This window comes from Antechinus flavipes, chromosome 6 (assembly GCF_016432865.1).
Source record: "Antechinus flavipes isolate AdamAnt ecotype Samford, QLD, Australia chromosome 6, AdamAnt_v2, whole genome shotgun sequence".
Taxonomy (NCBI): Eukaryota; Metazoa; Chordata; class Mammalia; order Dasyuromorphia; family Dasyuridae; genus Antechinus; species Antechinus flavipes.
Window position 1 is genome coordinate 66,191,781 of NC_067403.1, and position 16,178 is coordinate 66,207,958.

The 16,178-nt window shown below is 37.7% G+C and overlaps 1 protein-coding gene across 1 annotated transcript in view; it reads left to right on the plus strand.

Moving 5' to 3' along the window:
• Positions 1 to 4,077: 4,077 nt before the first annotated feature.
• MGST2 (microsomal glutathione S-transferase 2) overlaps positions 4,078 to 16,178 on the plus strand; it is a 29,687-nt gene continuing 17,586 nt past the window's right edge. The window contains exons 1-2 of the mRNA XM_051965247.1: positions 4,078 to 4,255; positions 12,613 to 12,712. Coding sequence (XP_051821207.1) covers positions 4,198 to 4,255; positions 12,613 to 12,712 — 158 coding nt within the window. The 5' untranslated portion in view covers positions 4,078 to 4,197. The remainder of the gene's footprint in view (positions 4,256 to 12,612; positions 12,713 to 16,178) is intronic.

Consider the following 16,178-nt stretch of genomic DNA (forward strand, 5'->3'; position numbering starts at 1 on the left):
AGGCAGGTGTAGAATCTGCACCCTCCTCTAGACCAGGTACAGCTCATGGGAGACAAGCTGCACAAGCACGTGGATAAGTTCCATGCTCGGGAGTGGCCCCCTGAACCACACGTTTTGGGACTCTAGGCTTTCAGTAGACAGGAGTCAAGCTGCTCTGGTGCCTTGTTCAATCCAGAAAGAGGGGTAATCTAGAGCTCAGCCCTAGAAGAGTGATAGTCTGAAAAGTGATCCTCCTCCCCTCAATCAGGGGTGTCAAAACTTAATAAAAACACATCCTGTGGGAGGTATATTGACTTAGAAAACCACATGAACATGATCTGCATTGCATTATACTTTTATTTATTTTTTAAAACATTTCTCAATTGCATTTTAGTCCAGTTTGGACCATTGCAGCTTGAGTTTGACACCTCTGCCCTCAGCCAAAGTTGCCCTCATCGTTTCCAGTAAATTTTCATCTCTACCTTTGACCCCTCCTCTATTCCAAGGATTTTTAAGTTGGGATTGATAGGCTCCATTGGATAGGGAAATTTTGCATTCTCATTTTTACTTACCTCTAATTGAAATTTAGCATTTCCTTCAATTTTTTGAAAAATATCTTTCTGAGAATAAGTTCATCGATTTCCCCAGATTGCCAAAGTTGACCATGATTTTACATACACACACATATGTATCTACATCAGTGGTTCTCCAAGTGTGGTCTAGAGAATCCTGGGGATCTCTGAAACCCTTTTAGAGGGTCTACAAATTCAAAAATAGTTTTTATTTCCAATATGGTAAATGTCTATAAATATAATCCAGGTAAACAAAAACGCTTTGGAGAGATCCTCAATAATTTTTAATAGGATAAAGATATTGAAAACAAAAATCAGAGAACCACTGAATTCTATATACATACATTTATACATAATATACATCCATATAGATAGAGAAATGATAGATAGATATGAAACATTCTAAAAGCATGAATGACGTACACTTACCATCCAGATATAAGTTGTCTCTGCTTTATGGCTGTTGGTTCCTTCACCCTATTGCCCTATATTAGGATCCTGATGCCCTCCTTTCTGAAGGTCATGAAGTCTAAAACCCTCATGGTCCCTTTCTCTCAAATTTCTAGGTGTCCTCTTAGAGTAGCTTATTTCCTCCTGTTGAGATCCTGCTGCCCAGAATTCCTCCTGCCAAAGTCCTTTGGTTCTCTGATGAAGGTTAGGGCCATGAACAGACCTACTATGGTTAATTAACACCCAGCTGGGGTGCTATTCTCCCCTACATCCTTGCTTTCAAGATAAGTCCTTCTCAGATGTTTCTGCCTTCTCTAGGGATCATGGACTTTAGACATCAAACAACTTTACAGATTGTCTTATCCTTTTACCTTTTTATGTGTGATGGTTCCCTTTGTCAGTCTGGTGAAGGCTGTGGACCCCTTATCCAGATAATGTTTTTAAATAATTGAAGAAAATGCAAATTTTCTGTTAGGTGTTAATGAAAATAAAGATGTATTTTTTTTAAAAATCCAATTTCACAGATTTTCCTGAAAATTATCCATGGACCCTATAGGTCCTATGGGACTCCAATTTAAGGACTCCTGATTTAATCAGTCCTATTGTTGTAAGCCAAAAGGACACCGATGCTCCTAAAACTGAATGAGTTGCCCACAGTAGCTCATAAAGGAAGCAGTGGATGTTGGAGGTGGGGGTGGGAGCCCAGCTTTTGAACTCCAAAGTCACAAAGTTGTGACAGAAAAAAATCTGTTTGATCTTTTTCATAAGGAATAATGGAGTATCCCTAACAATAAGGGGGCTTTTAGGATACTACATAGAATGACTGAACTCAAAGGATTATGAAATGTTAGAATTATGAGAGCCCCAGAGAGATCATGATTAAACATCTGAAGCTAGACTGCATCAGAGATTCATGAACATGGATGGGGAAAAATTACTATTTTCCTTGACTTCTAATTGAAATTTAGCATTTCTTTTCAGTTATTTTAAAACATTATTCAGAGAAGGAATCCATAGGATTTAGCAGGCTGCCAAAAGGGTCCATTTGCAGAAGAGATTAAGAACCCCTTCCAAGATACTAAACACCCCCTACTTTTCAGTATCTAGGACCCCACACTTTCTTTTTTCTATGCTCAGGTAACCTCTCCCCACTTTTCCAATCAAAGAGCATTATCACTGAAATAATAGGTAAGAACATTATCATGGAGAGAATAGGTAAGAACAAACTATAGTAGCATCACTGACTCCAGAAAAATTTTGCTGGAAAGGACCTTAGAGACACTCTAGTGCAATGACTTCATTTTACAGAAAAGTGACTTGTACAAAGTGATACAATCAATTAGCTGCAGAATGCCTCCTCACAAAGTCCTACTTCCTCTTTGCTTTCACTTGGCTCTCCCAATCCAAACCCGTTTTGTCCTGTGTTGTGTGTTATTTTGGGGGGAGGGGGTGAAGTCTGAGGGGATGAATTCCTTTTTTAGAAACAGTTTTATCGATGTCTTTTTTTCTTACATAGTCATTTCTGAATATACCCCTCTTCCCTGTATCTTGCTGTCTTGTGCCTTTCCTTATATCAAAGAAGGAAAAAAAAAACATTAAAACTATGTAAAATTAATCACCACATCAAATCATAGATGATACTAAGATTTTTAAAGTTGTTTTCCTTTATAATATTGTTATTATATAAATGGTTCTCCTGATTATGCTTACTTTACTCTGCATCAATTTATATAAATCTTCCCTGGTTTCCTTAAAATTTTCCTTAAAATTTCTTACAGCACAATAGTATTTCATTCATAAGTTAGATGTTTTTAAGCCATTTTCCAAGTGATGGATATTCCTTTGGTTTTCAATTGTTTGCTGTCATGAAAAGAGCTATTATAAATATATTTGTGCTAGGATTCTTTTCCTGTTTCTTTGATCTCTTTGGGCTACAGATGTAGTAGTTATCTCCCAGTCAAAGAATATGTCCAATTAAATATCATTGGATATTTAATGTTCTGATGTTCCAAGCTTTCCAGAATGGCTGGACCAATTCACGACTCCTTCGATAGCCAACATTTTCCCCAAAAAGTAACTGACAATAATGGACAGGATCTCAGAGCCAAAAGTGACCTCATGGGGATTCTGGTTTGATCCACACCTGAACATTCCACCTCTAAACTCTTTTTGGACCAATTACATGATTTCCCTGCATCTCAGTGTCCTCATGTGTAAGTGGAAGGAGTAAACACCATATGGTCTCTAAAGTGTCTTGCCCATTTTCCTAAGAAACCTTTCTACAGCATACTCAAGGAGCAGTCAATCTGCCTTTGCTAGAATACTTTAATTCAAAGAGAACTTATTACTTCCCTGGAGTAGCAAAAAGCCCTCAAAGTCCGATTTCTTCTTTAATTGCACCCAATCTCCTCACACCAAGATTCTTTTTTGCCTTATGTGATGTATTACTTTTCTTTTCTTTTCTTTTCTTTTCTTTTCTTTTTTTTTTTTTTTGAGGCAATGGGAATTAAATGACTTGCCAAAGATCACACAACTAATAATTAAGTATCTCAGGTGGAATTTGAACTCAGATCCTCCTGACTGCAGACCCCAATGTTCTACCACTTCTCTGCCTAACTGCCCCGTGTATTCCTTTTTTGGGTAAAGTTTCCCAGTAAGAAAAAGGTAAGGACTTTGGGGAAGGACCTTAATCTGGGACCAGTGAATTTTTTAAATAAACATTTAGTAATAGATTTCAGTATAAATGGTTTTCTTTCTGTGTATTTTATTCTATATTTCTGACAAGGGTCTGCAGACTTTTGCTAGACAGTGAAAGTAAACCTTGACCCATAAAAAATGTGAAATACTCTTCACTTTTGAAAGCTTTAAAAGGATATTCCTGATTGCAATCATAGGAAGCAGTGACCGGCATCTTGTGGTCCCAAGAGAGTTAAGGACCTTTCTGGAAGTAAGCCACCTGGCACATTTAGGGGCATTGTTTATAATCCAGACCTACCTGAGGGCATGATCCTTGTCCCTGAGCAAAGGCAGCATCTAGTTTCTAGAGCTTTCTTTTTTGCTTCCTTGTTTTCCCCTGCTTCCAGAAAAGTTTTCTTTGCTTTATAAGGTGTGTCTTCTTCCTAAGATTGCCAGCCTCTCTTTCCTCTCCCTCCCATTGTACAAATAATTCAGCCACCAGCAAGGAACTAGAGAAGAAATGGCTAGTGAGGTAGTTCTGCTGGCTGCAGTCTCTGTTCTCTCTATCTGCCAGCAAAGTAAGTATTCTTGGATTGCGGGTTGGGCTGGGAGAAGGGATGGCTGTGAGACTGCTTCATATGTAGCTCAGGGTCCCTCTTTGCTTAGCAGGCTAAGGCTTGCTCTGGGGTGCAAAGGTTCTGGTGTTATTCAGAAATGAGCAACAGGTTAAGTCTTATAATTGGAAGCATGGTACACCATGTGCTCACAGCTCTCAGACTTTTATTATTCGTGCTCAAGTCAAGTGCCCCAACACTAGTCACCCTAATTTGGGGTGTGTTTGGGCTCTGAAATGGATAGGAACAAGCTACTAGTAAATGTTTTATTTTTAAAAAATTTTTAAAAATAATTATAACTTTTTATTGACAGAATCCATGCCTGGGTAATTTTTTACAACATTATCCCTTGCACTCACTTCTGTTCTGACTTTTCCCCTCCCTCCTCACCCCCTCCCCCAGATGGCAAGCAGTCCTATACGTGTTAAATATGTCACAGGATATCCTAGATACAATATATGTGTACAGAACCAAACAGGAAATGTTTTAAATGAAGGATTCTTCAACTAGGGTTTAAGGACTCTTGACAGGTAAATTTCAGGGAGTCCGTGAACTTGGATGGGAAAACAATTGCACTTTTATTTTTACTCATCTCTAATGGAAATTGTGCATTTCCTTTAATTATGGATTTAAAAAATAAAAAAGCTTAATTCTGAGAAAGGTATGAAGGTAGACTGCCAAAAGGGTCTGTGACACAACAAAGTGGAGAATTCTATTCTCAATCATCATCTCAATTTCCTGAATGCTATTAAGATTTTAATTAATGGTTTTTTTTTTCTTCAAATCAATTGAATATCACTTGGGGTTATCAGATTAAAACATTTTCCCTTTTCCCCCTCACCAAAATGATTACTTTTAAATTATAAAATACTTTCCCATTAGGAATACTAAATATTTAGATTATCCGTTTCAACGGAGATTTTTTGATATACAGGGAGTATGATTTGCTTAATTCCAATACTATAGTTATCCATATTGTTTCTTTGCTATTTGCTGCTGTCTATTGGTACTGACCTTGGAGACCAGAAAAACTGGGGTTAGCAATTCTAGCTCTGACCCTGAAGAGCTTTGTAACAAACCACTTAACATTTCTAAATCTCAGTTTCCTTTTCTGTAAAATGGAGAAATTAAAGCAATAAATCTTGACAGGTTCCTCTAAGACTCCAATGAGATAAGCTACCCTCTGGGCTTAAATGTTCTTCCTCCTCACCTAGGCTTTCTCTAGCTCTCTCAAGATGTTTCAGCTTAAGGGGCAGCTGGATGGCCTAATGGATAGAGCACCGGCCCTGAAGTCAGGAGGACCTGAGTTCAAATCCGGCCTCAGTCACTTCATACTTCCTAGCTGTGTGACCCTGAGCAAGTCACTTAACCCCAATTGCCTCAGCAAAAAAAAAAAAAAAGATGTTTCAGCTTGAAACCTTTCTGCAAAAAGCTCTACCTCTGAGATTATTTGCCATTAGTCCTGTATATGCCTTATATTCCATTGGTGTGTACAAGTTGCCTTTTCCACAAGAATGTGAATTCCTTGAAGGCAGGGGTCCTAGTTTAGTCTTTTTTTAATTTATTGGTAAATATTTATACAATTCTCTATACAAACAATTTATACAATTATACAATTGTATACAACGTATACAATACAATATACAAATACAAAATATAAACAATTTATACAATTATACATATCTCTTTATACAACATTTATACAATTGCACAAGAAAAATCAGATAAAAAAGGAAAGAAAATGAATAAGAAAACAAAATGCAAGCAAACAACAACAAAAAGAGTGAAAATGTTATGTTGTGATTCGCATTCAGTCCCACAGTCCTCTTTCTAGATGTAGATGTTAGCCTTTTTTGGTATCTCTCCTCAAACTCCACTCTTTAGAAGTGCACATAATAAGTACTTAATCAATGCCTATTGACTGACTAATTATATGAAGTGCTTTGCAAACATTGAAATTCTAGATAGATATAAACTATGTTTATTATTTCCTCAACAAGGCAAGAAGGTCCTGATCACCAATAAAAAAGAATTCCCATAAAATGCAAGATTTTGCTCACAGGCTGTGTTGGGAAAAGACTAAGATTGTTCTTTTAAATATATCTTGATCTTTTTTTGTCTTGAGATGATGGGCATTTGCCATTCCCCTCTCAGAACGAAACCTGCTTTATTATTACCATGCCCCCCCCAAATCAAGTACAGAAAATTCATTTCACAATGTAGTCAATGTTCTGTCCTGCTAGATCTCCCTCTCCTTTTTGTAAAACAGGAGGTATGGTTCTTTATCTCTCCTTCAGGACTTTCATTAGTTTCCCCATTGCTTAGAGTTAAACTTTCTTTTCTTTTCTTTTTTTTTTTTTTTTGTGCATTGTTATAGGCATTGTGTTTGCTTTTCTTAATTCTGTTTATTGCAGTCTGAGTTCATACATTTCCCCATGTTATGCTGAATCTTTCATGTTTGTCATTCCTTACTGAACCTCAATATTCCGTGACACTCCCATACCACAGATTTTTATGTCATTCCCCAGTTGATCCACTTGATTCACTGCTCTTTGCTACCACAAAGACTACTTTGAAGAATATTTTACTATACATTGAACATTTGCTTCCATGTGATCTCCTGGGCTCCACAGTCGAGTTGCTATATACAGTTTGGTTACTTTTTGGCCTAATACCAAATTGAAATCCAGGATGGTTGAACCACTTCACAGTTCCACCAACAGCGTATGAGTATATCTGTCTGCTTACAACCCCATCTTTTGCCATCTTTGCATAGAGTGAAGTAAAAAAAAATCCCAATCATTTTAACTTGAATTGCTCTTAGACGGATACATCCTGTGTAATTTGTAGTGTCTTAATAAGTTCATTTATTGTTTTCAAATCTACTTTTGAAAATTATTTTTGCATATCCTTTGCTACAAAACCTCTATAAAACAGTTGGGATTTATTGTAGTGAGGCAGATGCAAATGTTCCTTTACTTGAGTGAAAAGTCCAAAGATCCCCAGCCTATTTTGCTTTCTATATTGCTGTATTTGACTTGGGTACTTAAGAAATTCCTGCACTGCATACCCTGGAGTCTAATATTAATGTCTTCTTAGTTGCAAGGCAGGATATGTTACTTTGGATTTCTAAATTTCTCATTATTCATTCATTCAGTGCCTACCTTTCCTTCCAAGTTTAAATCTTATGATTCTACTGTATGCAAAGCCCTCTGCTAAGCATTGAGGGAGTAGTGGAAGTGTGATATGATGTATATAGAGGAAATATAACATTTGACCCTTACTTTGGGAACTCCAGACAGATCTGGAGGACTGTCTATATCTCCTCCCTCCTTAACAGCCAGAAAAAGACGTGCTGTTCATTTTCATAAAGAGCTTTTTCTGTGGTGGGGCCAGTGGGTAGTGTGGGTTAAGAGGAGGGGGAAAAAGCTTGGCTGGCTGGCAGATGTTTTTGTGAAGAATGAGAGGACCCAGATTAAAGTCTAATGTAGGGGCAAGGATTTTTTAAAAATTTAAATAAGAAGGCTACATTATCAGAAATTCACATATGTATGGACCACATGTATTTAATTATATGTAATTAATTACCTTCAGCCTGAAATTATAATGACTAATTGATCTAAATCCCTTAGTGTAACACTTGGTGCTGGAGGAGGACAGATGGTTAGGTTGTACTTGACTCCAAGTTCATGTGTGAATTAGGTTTTTAAAAACCTGTTTTGCTAGAGCCTCGTGGATCTGTGTCAGGTCACTGAACAGTCAGGAAGGCCTGGGAGAGGGACTGTGCATGTGCTGTTTCGAAAGAACACTGGAAAGTTTGAGCTTGAATTTGTGCTCTGCTATTTACTTCCTATGAAAGGAAAATCCTTTTACCTTCCTGGATCTTAATTTGTAAAGTGAGGAGGCAGAACTGGATGATGTTGAAAATCTCATAGGCTCATAGATTTGGGGCTAGAAGGGAGATTTGAGATCACTGAGACCAATCCTTGCCTTCTATAGATGAGGATACTGAAGGTCATAGAGCTTAACTTGTGTTCAGTGTCACACAGTTCAGTTACTGTCTGAGATTAAATTCATATTTTTGTTTTTTCTTTTCTTTCTTTCTTTTAAAAATATTTATTATTTTTGCCAGTTACATGTAAAACAGGTTTTTTTAGGTTATACATGTACATTTATTTTTCACATATGTCTATATGAATCATGTTGAGAGAGAAAAATCAGAACAAAAGGGAAAAACCACAAGAAAAAAAAAGGTGAGAATCGTATGTGTTGGTCTATATTCACGTCCCATAGCTCTCTCTCTGGATGCAGATGGCATTTTCCATCTGAAGTTTATTGAGATTGCCTTGGGTCACTGGACCACTGAGTAGAACTTAATCATCTCATATTCTTGCTGTTGCTATGCGCAATGTATTCCTGGTTCAGCTTGTTTCACTTTGCATCAGTTCATGTAAATCTTTCCAGCTTTTCTAAAATCTGCCTGTTCATCATTTTTTAATAGAACAATGATATTCCATTACTTTCATATACCATAACTTATTCAGCCATTCCCCAATTGATGGGCATCCACTCCTTTTCCAATTCTTTGCCCCCACAAAAAAAGCTACTACAAATCGTTTTGCACACATGGATCCATTTTTCTCCTTGTTGATTTTTTTTTTGCGGGGTACATATCCAGTTTGGTGACATTGCTGGATCAAAAGGTTTGCTTTGTTTGTTTGATAGCCCTTTGGGCACAGTTCCAAATAGCTCTTCAACATGGTTGGATCTGTTCACAATTCCTCCAACAATGAATTAATCAGATCTTGGTATTCTTGACTCAGAGAATAGAGGTCACCTTAGCAGAAATAGGGAAAGTTGGTGAGAGAAAAATGAGCCCTTTTAAAGACATGTACAGTTCGAGATACCTACAAGATCTCCTGGTGATTCAGAACTGGAGTTCAGGAGAAAACCTAAGGCTAGGTATATAGAATTGAGTCATGAGTCATATGCTTGGAGGTGATAATTAAATCCATGAGAATAATGAAATCACCAAGGGAGTCTAGGCAGTGAAGAGGGACCAGGATTGAACTTTACACAGTTAGTGACTATGGTATGAATAACAATCCAACAAAGGAGAAACCAGATAAGAGAATCAGAGGAGAAAAGTGTCACACAAACCTAGATGAGATAGACAATCTGAGAAGAAAGGGTGATAGAGAAATGATGGAGAGGTCAAGAAGAATGGGCATTGAAAAAAGGCCTTTAGATCTGGTAGCTAAGAGATCACTGGCAATTTTGGAGAAAAGAATTTCAGGTGAATAAAGAGATCAGGAGCCAGATTGCAGGGGGTTAGGGAGCCCACAGTGAGTGGAGAGGAAATGGTGATATCTCATGTAAACGGTTCTTTTTAAGGAGTGCTAGTTGAGGATGGGAGAAGAGATAAAAGACAAGAGCTAGAAGAATAGAGAAAGGAGGACACAATTATAAGGCTCTTTAAGATTTGCAGAATACTATACATAAATTATAAATAGAAATATGTAGAATAACTGATGAGTTCATTAAGAGTTGCTACTGATAACACCAAAGGAATGCTAATGATACCTGTGTTTAGTTTCACCTGGCCTACCCATATTTGTATATTTGAAGGTGGCTGGGCTCTGGATATTCTGGATTTGTGCATTTGCAAAGGGTTTGAGCTACTTTGTCTAGCTCAGTATTAGAAAGGCTATTCCCACGATGCATGAAAGTGATCTTAAAATTTCTGGGCAGGAAAAAATAAAATAAAATAAAAAATAAAAAAAATAAAAAGTTCTGGGCAGGGTTGGTTGCTTGGGAGAATCTGGTTATTTCCAATTTTCAGAACCAGAGCCAGCGTTTGTGGCAAGGTGGTCAGGGTATATACATCCTCAGTACTTTTTTTAATCTTCTAGATTGTATCATACACTGTTAATAGACCAATAACATATAACAGACTTTCCCCTTAATATGTTGGTTAGTTTTGCTAAATTTTTTTTCACTTTAAAAAAATTATAAGAAATAAGTCTTTTATAAGGGATCAGTTAATTGGAAAGTCAAGCATTTATTAAGTGTTCACTCACTTTCAGGCACTGTGCTAAGTTCTAAGACATAAAGAAAAGCAAAAAAGTTACTTCAAGGAACTCCCCTTCTAAAAGGGAAGACAATATACAAATAGTTAGCTAAGATAAAAGAAGATACACACCTGTGCATTAGAAATGGAATTCAGTCTCAAAGAGAAGGTATTAACAAAAGGAAGACTGCCTCCTGACAAAAGCAAGATTTGAGCTGAGTTTTGAAGGGAGCCAGGTAGAGTGAGGAATGGGAGACAATCATTGCAAGAGTGCAGAGTCAGAAAATAAGAAACAAAATAGGGAACAACTATCTAAACAAGGTAATGAATTATCTTGTACAATAGTGAGTTCCCATCCATGGAAGTGTTTAAGTAGGAGCTTGAAGATTAGCACTGATATTGCAAGGAGATTCTAAACATAGTATAGAAGGTTAAGATCAGATGCTCTTTTAAGTTTCTTTATAGTTCTATGATTCTATCATTTAATAGGTTCAGCAAATCATGTCTAACCCATGTCTACCATATTTTTGAAACCTCTCCCTTATTTTTACTACCATCATTTTTGGGGAGAAATATTGAGGGATTCAGAGTGGTTAAAGGGATTTCACTGTGGTCACACAGCTCCTAAGTATTGGAGTGAAGATTCAGCTCCAGATCTGAATGTCCAGATAATGTTTGTAATTATTAGTTGCTTTGTTTGTAATTATTAGTTGCTCTTTCACCTCATGTTAACTTACAGTGAATTTCTTTTCCCTTGAGGTTTTCTTTGCTTGGCAGGTGAGAAAAGCAAGGAAGAAGTACAAGATTTCACCCCCATTTGGGGGGTTTCCTATATCTGAAACCGCCACAATCCTACTCAACTTTACTTCCTCTCCCCCAATGTTTCTTCCCCCAAAACCATGGTAGTAAAAATAATATGTCATAGTAAGTTAGAAAGTAAATAAGTTAATCTGGAAAATTGAGAAGTGAAATGTTTTGCTCAGGGTCACAAAACCATAATTGTTAGAGATATGACTTGAACCTTTCCCAGGGTGCACATCAAACATGGGGCAGGTGTTCTAAGCCCAGAAGGCCCATGATCTATATACACTTAAAGCTCTTCACGATTTAATAGTGTACCCTCTGCCCATTTCTCCATTATCATTCCAAGGTGACATATTTTTTTATAAACATGACCTAAGGAAAGGCAATCCTTCTACAACTCTTTCTTGCCTATGCATGGACTTTGGCACTTATGGGCCTTTTGTTTAAATCCTGGATTGTTTTCCTGAGATAAATTCCAGCTCTGTTTCTATTCTACAAATGGAGAAATTATATCTCGCTAAGAGTGCCTTGTCCAAGGTCTCACAAGAAGCAAGAGGCTATGGCAGGAACAGAGCCCAGAATGACCCATCCCTAATTTTATCTTTCAAATGTTCCCATGTTGCAGTCATCAACCAAATTCACAGACACCCCCACCCCCACCTCTTCCTGCTTTGCAAGTCCCAGCCCTGGATTCACAGCTACAGGGAAAATGATCTACCTTCTGTACCACATACTTCAAAAAATCCCTCTCCTTCTTCTCAAAGTCTTCATTAGAAACGACTGGCAGTTTAAATGAGAAGAAACCAATCCTAGCCAGTTACACACTTCAGAACATTTAAGTACTGCACAACAGCTTGTTTGGAGCAGAGGGGGATTAAGGGAAAGGAGGCAGCCTGCTGGGCTACTCCTGACTAAATCCACTTCAATATTTACAAGCTTCTTGTCGGAGAGATTACCATATCCTGCTACAGAAGGAAATATATCACTACTAATTCTGTAACACAGCTAGAGATTGAAGTCGCAAACTTAGTGTAACAAAGATAAATGATTTCAAAAGAAATAGTGAGTGGGAAATGGAATTCAAGTAATTGAGGAAAAGAAACTGGATTGAATAGAGATTGTGAGAAGTGGGCAGGCAAATGATTGAAAATCTGCATTTCTAAAATGCTGTAAGGGTTAGAGAGAGCTTTCTTTTCCATCCTCCTTTACTGGCTCCTCCCCCGCCAAATTTTTGGGATGTAAGTAATGTGAATATTTGTATCCCATTTTACAGATAACAAAAGTGGGTCTCAGATTGGCTAAAGGAAGTGGCTGTTGGTTTACATAGCTCTCCAGTATTGGAGTGGGCATTTACATCCAGATCTGAATGTCCAGATGATGTTTGTTTATAACTGTTAGTTGCTCTTTGACTCGTTCTAACTAACAGCAAATTTCTTTTCCCTTGCAGTTTTCTTTGCTTGGAAGGTGGGAAAAGCAAGGAAGAAGTACAAAATCTCACCCCCAGCAATCATTGGGTCACCAGCCTTTGAGAGGATATTTCGTGCACAGTAAGTTCAGGAAGAATTAATCATTTAAATGGTGGGTGAGGACCTCTCAGATTGGCTAAGATGACAGGAAAAGAAAATGATAAATGTTGGAGGGGATGTGGGGAAACTGGGACATGAATGCATTGTTGGTGGAGTTGTGAAATGACCCAACCATTCTGGAGAGCAATCTGGAAATTATACCCAAAGGGTAATAAAACTGTGCATACCCTTTGACCCAGCAGGGCCATTACTGGGTCTGTATCCCTCCTTTATAAAGTAGGGAAAAGGACCTGTAAGTGCAAAAATGTTTGTAGCAGCTCTTTCTGTGGTAGCAAAGAATGGGAAAAGGAGTGGATGCCCATCAATTGGGGAATGGCTGAACAAGTTGTGGTACCTGAAGGTAATGGTATATTATTTTATAAAAATTGATGAACAAGCTGATTGTAAAAATATCTGGAAAGATTTACACGAACTGATGCTGAGAGAGACAAGCAGAGCCAGGAATACATTGTACACTATGACAGAAAGAATGTGTGATGATCATCTATGAAAGTCTGGGTTCTTCTCAGTAGTTCAGTGATCCAAAGTAATCCCAATAGACTTTGGACAGGAAATTCCATCTACATCCAGAAAAAGATCTAAGGAGACTGAATGTAAATCAACACATGCTATATTTACTTCTTTTTTCTGTTTTTTAAAAAAATATCTCTCCCATGGTTTTTCCCTTTTGCTCTAATTTTTCTCTCCCAACATGATCCTTAAAGCAATGTGTATTAAAAATAAACTTACTACAATAAAAAAGAAATGAGGGATGAGGGGCAGTTAGGTGGTTCAGTGGATAGATTACTGACCCTGGAGTTAGGAAGACCTGACTTCAAATGTGGTCTCAGACACTGGAAATTGGTTATGTGACCCCAAACGAGTGACTTAACTCTGATTATCTTGTAGAAAAAAGAGAAAGAAAGAGAAAGAAGGAAGAAAGGAATGGCAGGCTGGTCAGGAATGAAATTTTGTATCGATCTATTCTGGTGTACCTTTTATCTCAGGAAATTCCAATGTAGTCTCTGTACAGCTTCAGATACACATTCAAATATAGGGCTTAATTCTAGGAATTCCCTTTCAGCCATTATTAACATACCCCTCCCCAGCTGTCACTGTGGACAAACCATTTCTCTTCTCAAACCTGTAGTTTTTCTCCTCTGTAAAATGAGAAGGTTGAGTCAAATGAGCTTTGGATCTAGAATCATCTGATCCACATGATCAATGTGCTTCTGAAAATTATAGGAGTGGGGGTGGAGAGAGCAGCCCCCATCCCAACACGGGGGCATCAGATGGGACAAAGCCCATCAAAGCCCAGCACCATCCCCAGGGGCCCTCTGATGCACCTGGTCGCTTGTAATCCTGGGATATCCTGGATGTGTGGATAAGGATGGGGCCTTTTGGTGGAGGTCTTTATTATGACCCTGTTCCCTGGGCCTGAGGAAGGACCAATCAAAAACTCACTTCCAACTCCTGCCAAGACAAGAGGCACAAGGTTTTGGTGCTCCCTAAAAACAACACTGCTCCTCCTCTTCTTTCTGTCTTCAAGAGGCTGTCTCCCTCATCCCCCACTTCTTCCTTTCTTCTCTCAGAAGTCTGGATTTTCTACTAGGCTCCGAAGCAGCCTTTTCTTCCCAGATTAGCTGACACTGTGCTTTAAGATTTGCAAAGCACTTTACATAATATCTCATTTAAGCTTCACAATAACCACAATTACCCACCTGTGGGGTGGGTAAGACTAATAATGATTATCAGGATAATATTAGGATAGAATATTATAATACCAGAATAGTATTGAAATTAATATTATTATTAGTGGTAATATACCACAAGGCCTGACGTGTGGACTCAAAAAAATTAAGGCTCAATCATTTAATGCCTCAGTATTCCAATCAACTAATTCTTTAAAGCCTTAAGTTGCAGGGCAGGTGCTAATCTGCATTGGAGGGTTTCCTCTAGAGAAGCTCTCCACACCAATCAAACTCTAGGTGTGGTGTAAAGGGAAGATAATCATTCACATTGAAAATATAGAGCTTTATAAATATTATTTCATTTTTTCTCAAGAGTATTTTATCTTTCTAATTACACATAAAGATAATTTTCAACATATATTTTTGTAAGATTATGAGTACCCATTTTTTTCTCCCTTTCTCCCTTTCTTCCCCTACTCAAAACAGCAAGCAATCTGATATAAGTTATAATACCATGTACAATCATTTAAAACGTATTCCTATATTTGTCATGCTGTGAAAGAAAAATAAGAACAAAAGAGAAAAAAAAGCATGAGAAAGGAAAAAACCAAACAAAAAAGGTGAAAACAGTATGTTTTAATCCACATTCAGTCTTCATAGTTCTCTCTCAGGATGTGGACAGCATTTTCCGTCACCAGTCTATTGGAACTATATTGAATCACCACATTGTTGAAAAGAGCCCGTGCATCATAGTTGATCATCACATAATCTGGTTGTTTCTGTGAACAATGTTTTCCTGGTTCTGCTCACTTCATTCAGCATCAGTTTGTGTAAGTTTTTCCTGGTTTTTCTGAAATCAGCCTGCTCATCATTTATTATAAAACAATAATATTCCATTATATTCATATTACATAACTATTCACTCATTCCCCAACTGATGCACATTCATTGCCTTTATTACATTTGATCCTTACAACTCTTTGAAGCAGGTGCTATTATTATACCCATTTTATAGAAAAGTATACTAAGGCTTGGGGAAACAAATCATTTGCTCATGATCTCACTGCTAGTATATGCCTGAGGCTGGATTTAAAAAAAATTAATATCTTATAGATTTGTTCTTGACTCTTACTTATTTCAGATCACCTGATCCATGATAGATGCTAAATGTTGAATAAATAATGAATATTGCACGATTATAATGTTATATTTTTCTACTCACTGTAACTTGCCAAGGGACATAAAGCTAGTATCTAAAGCAATATTTAAACTCCTTTTTCCTACTGCAAGGCTAGTGTGCTGTCTACTACATGATACTGGATCACATGTATTTCATGTTGCTGTTGCTGAGTCATTTTCCAGTCATGTCTGACTCTTCTTGATCCAGTGGAGGATTTGGGGGTTTTCTTGGCAAAGATACTAGAATGGTTTTGTATTTCCTCTCTAGTTCATTTGACAGATGAGGAAACTGAGGTAGAAATAAGTGACTTGTCCAGGATCACACAGCTAGTAAGTGTCTTGAGGTCAAATTTGAACTCAGGAGGATGTGTTCCTTACTCTGGACTTGATGTTCTATGCACTGCAACTCCACACACAACACCTACTAGCTGCCCCTGTCACTTCTCTTAATTTTCTATACAACAAAGGGGATTCAACGGGATTAAGTGACTGCAGCTCACACAGCTCCTTGGGGTCAGAGATGGGATCTGACCCCAATTCTCCTTGATTGCAAAGTCCAATACTCTCTCCATAATGTC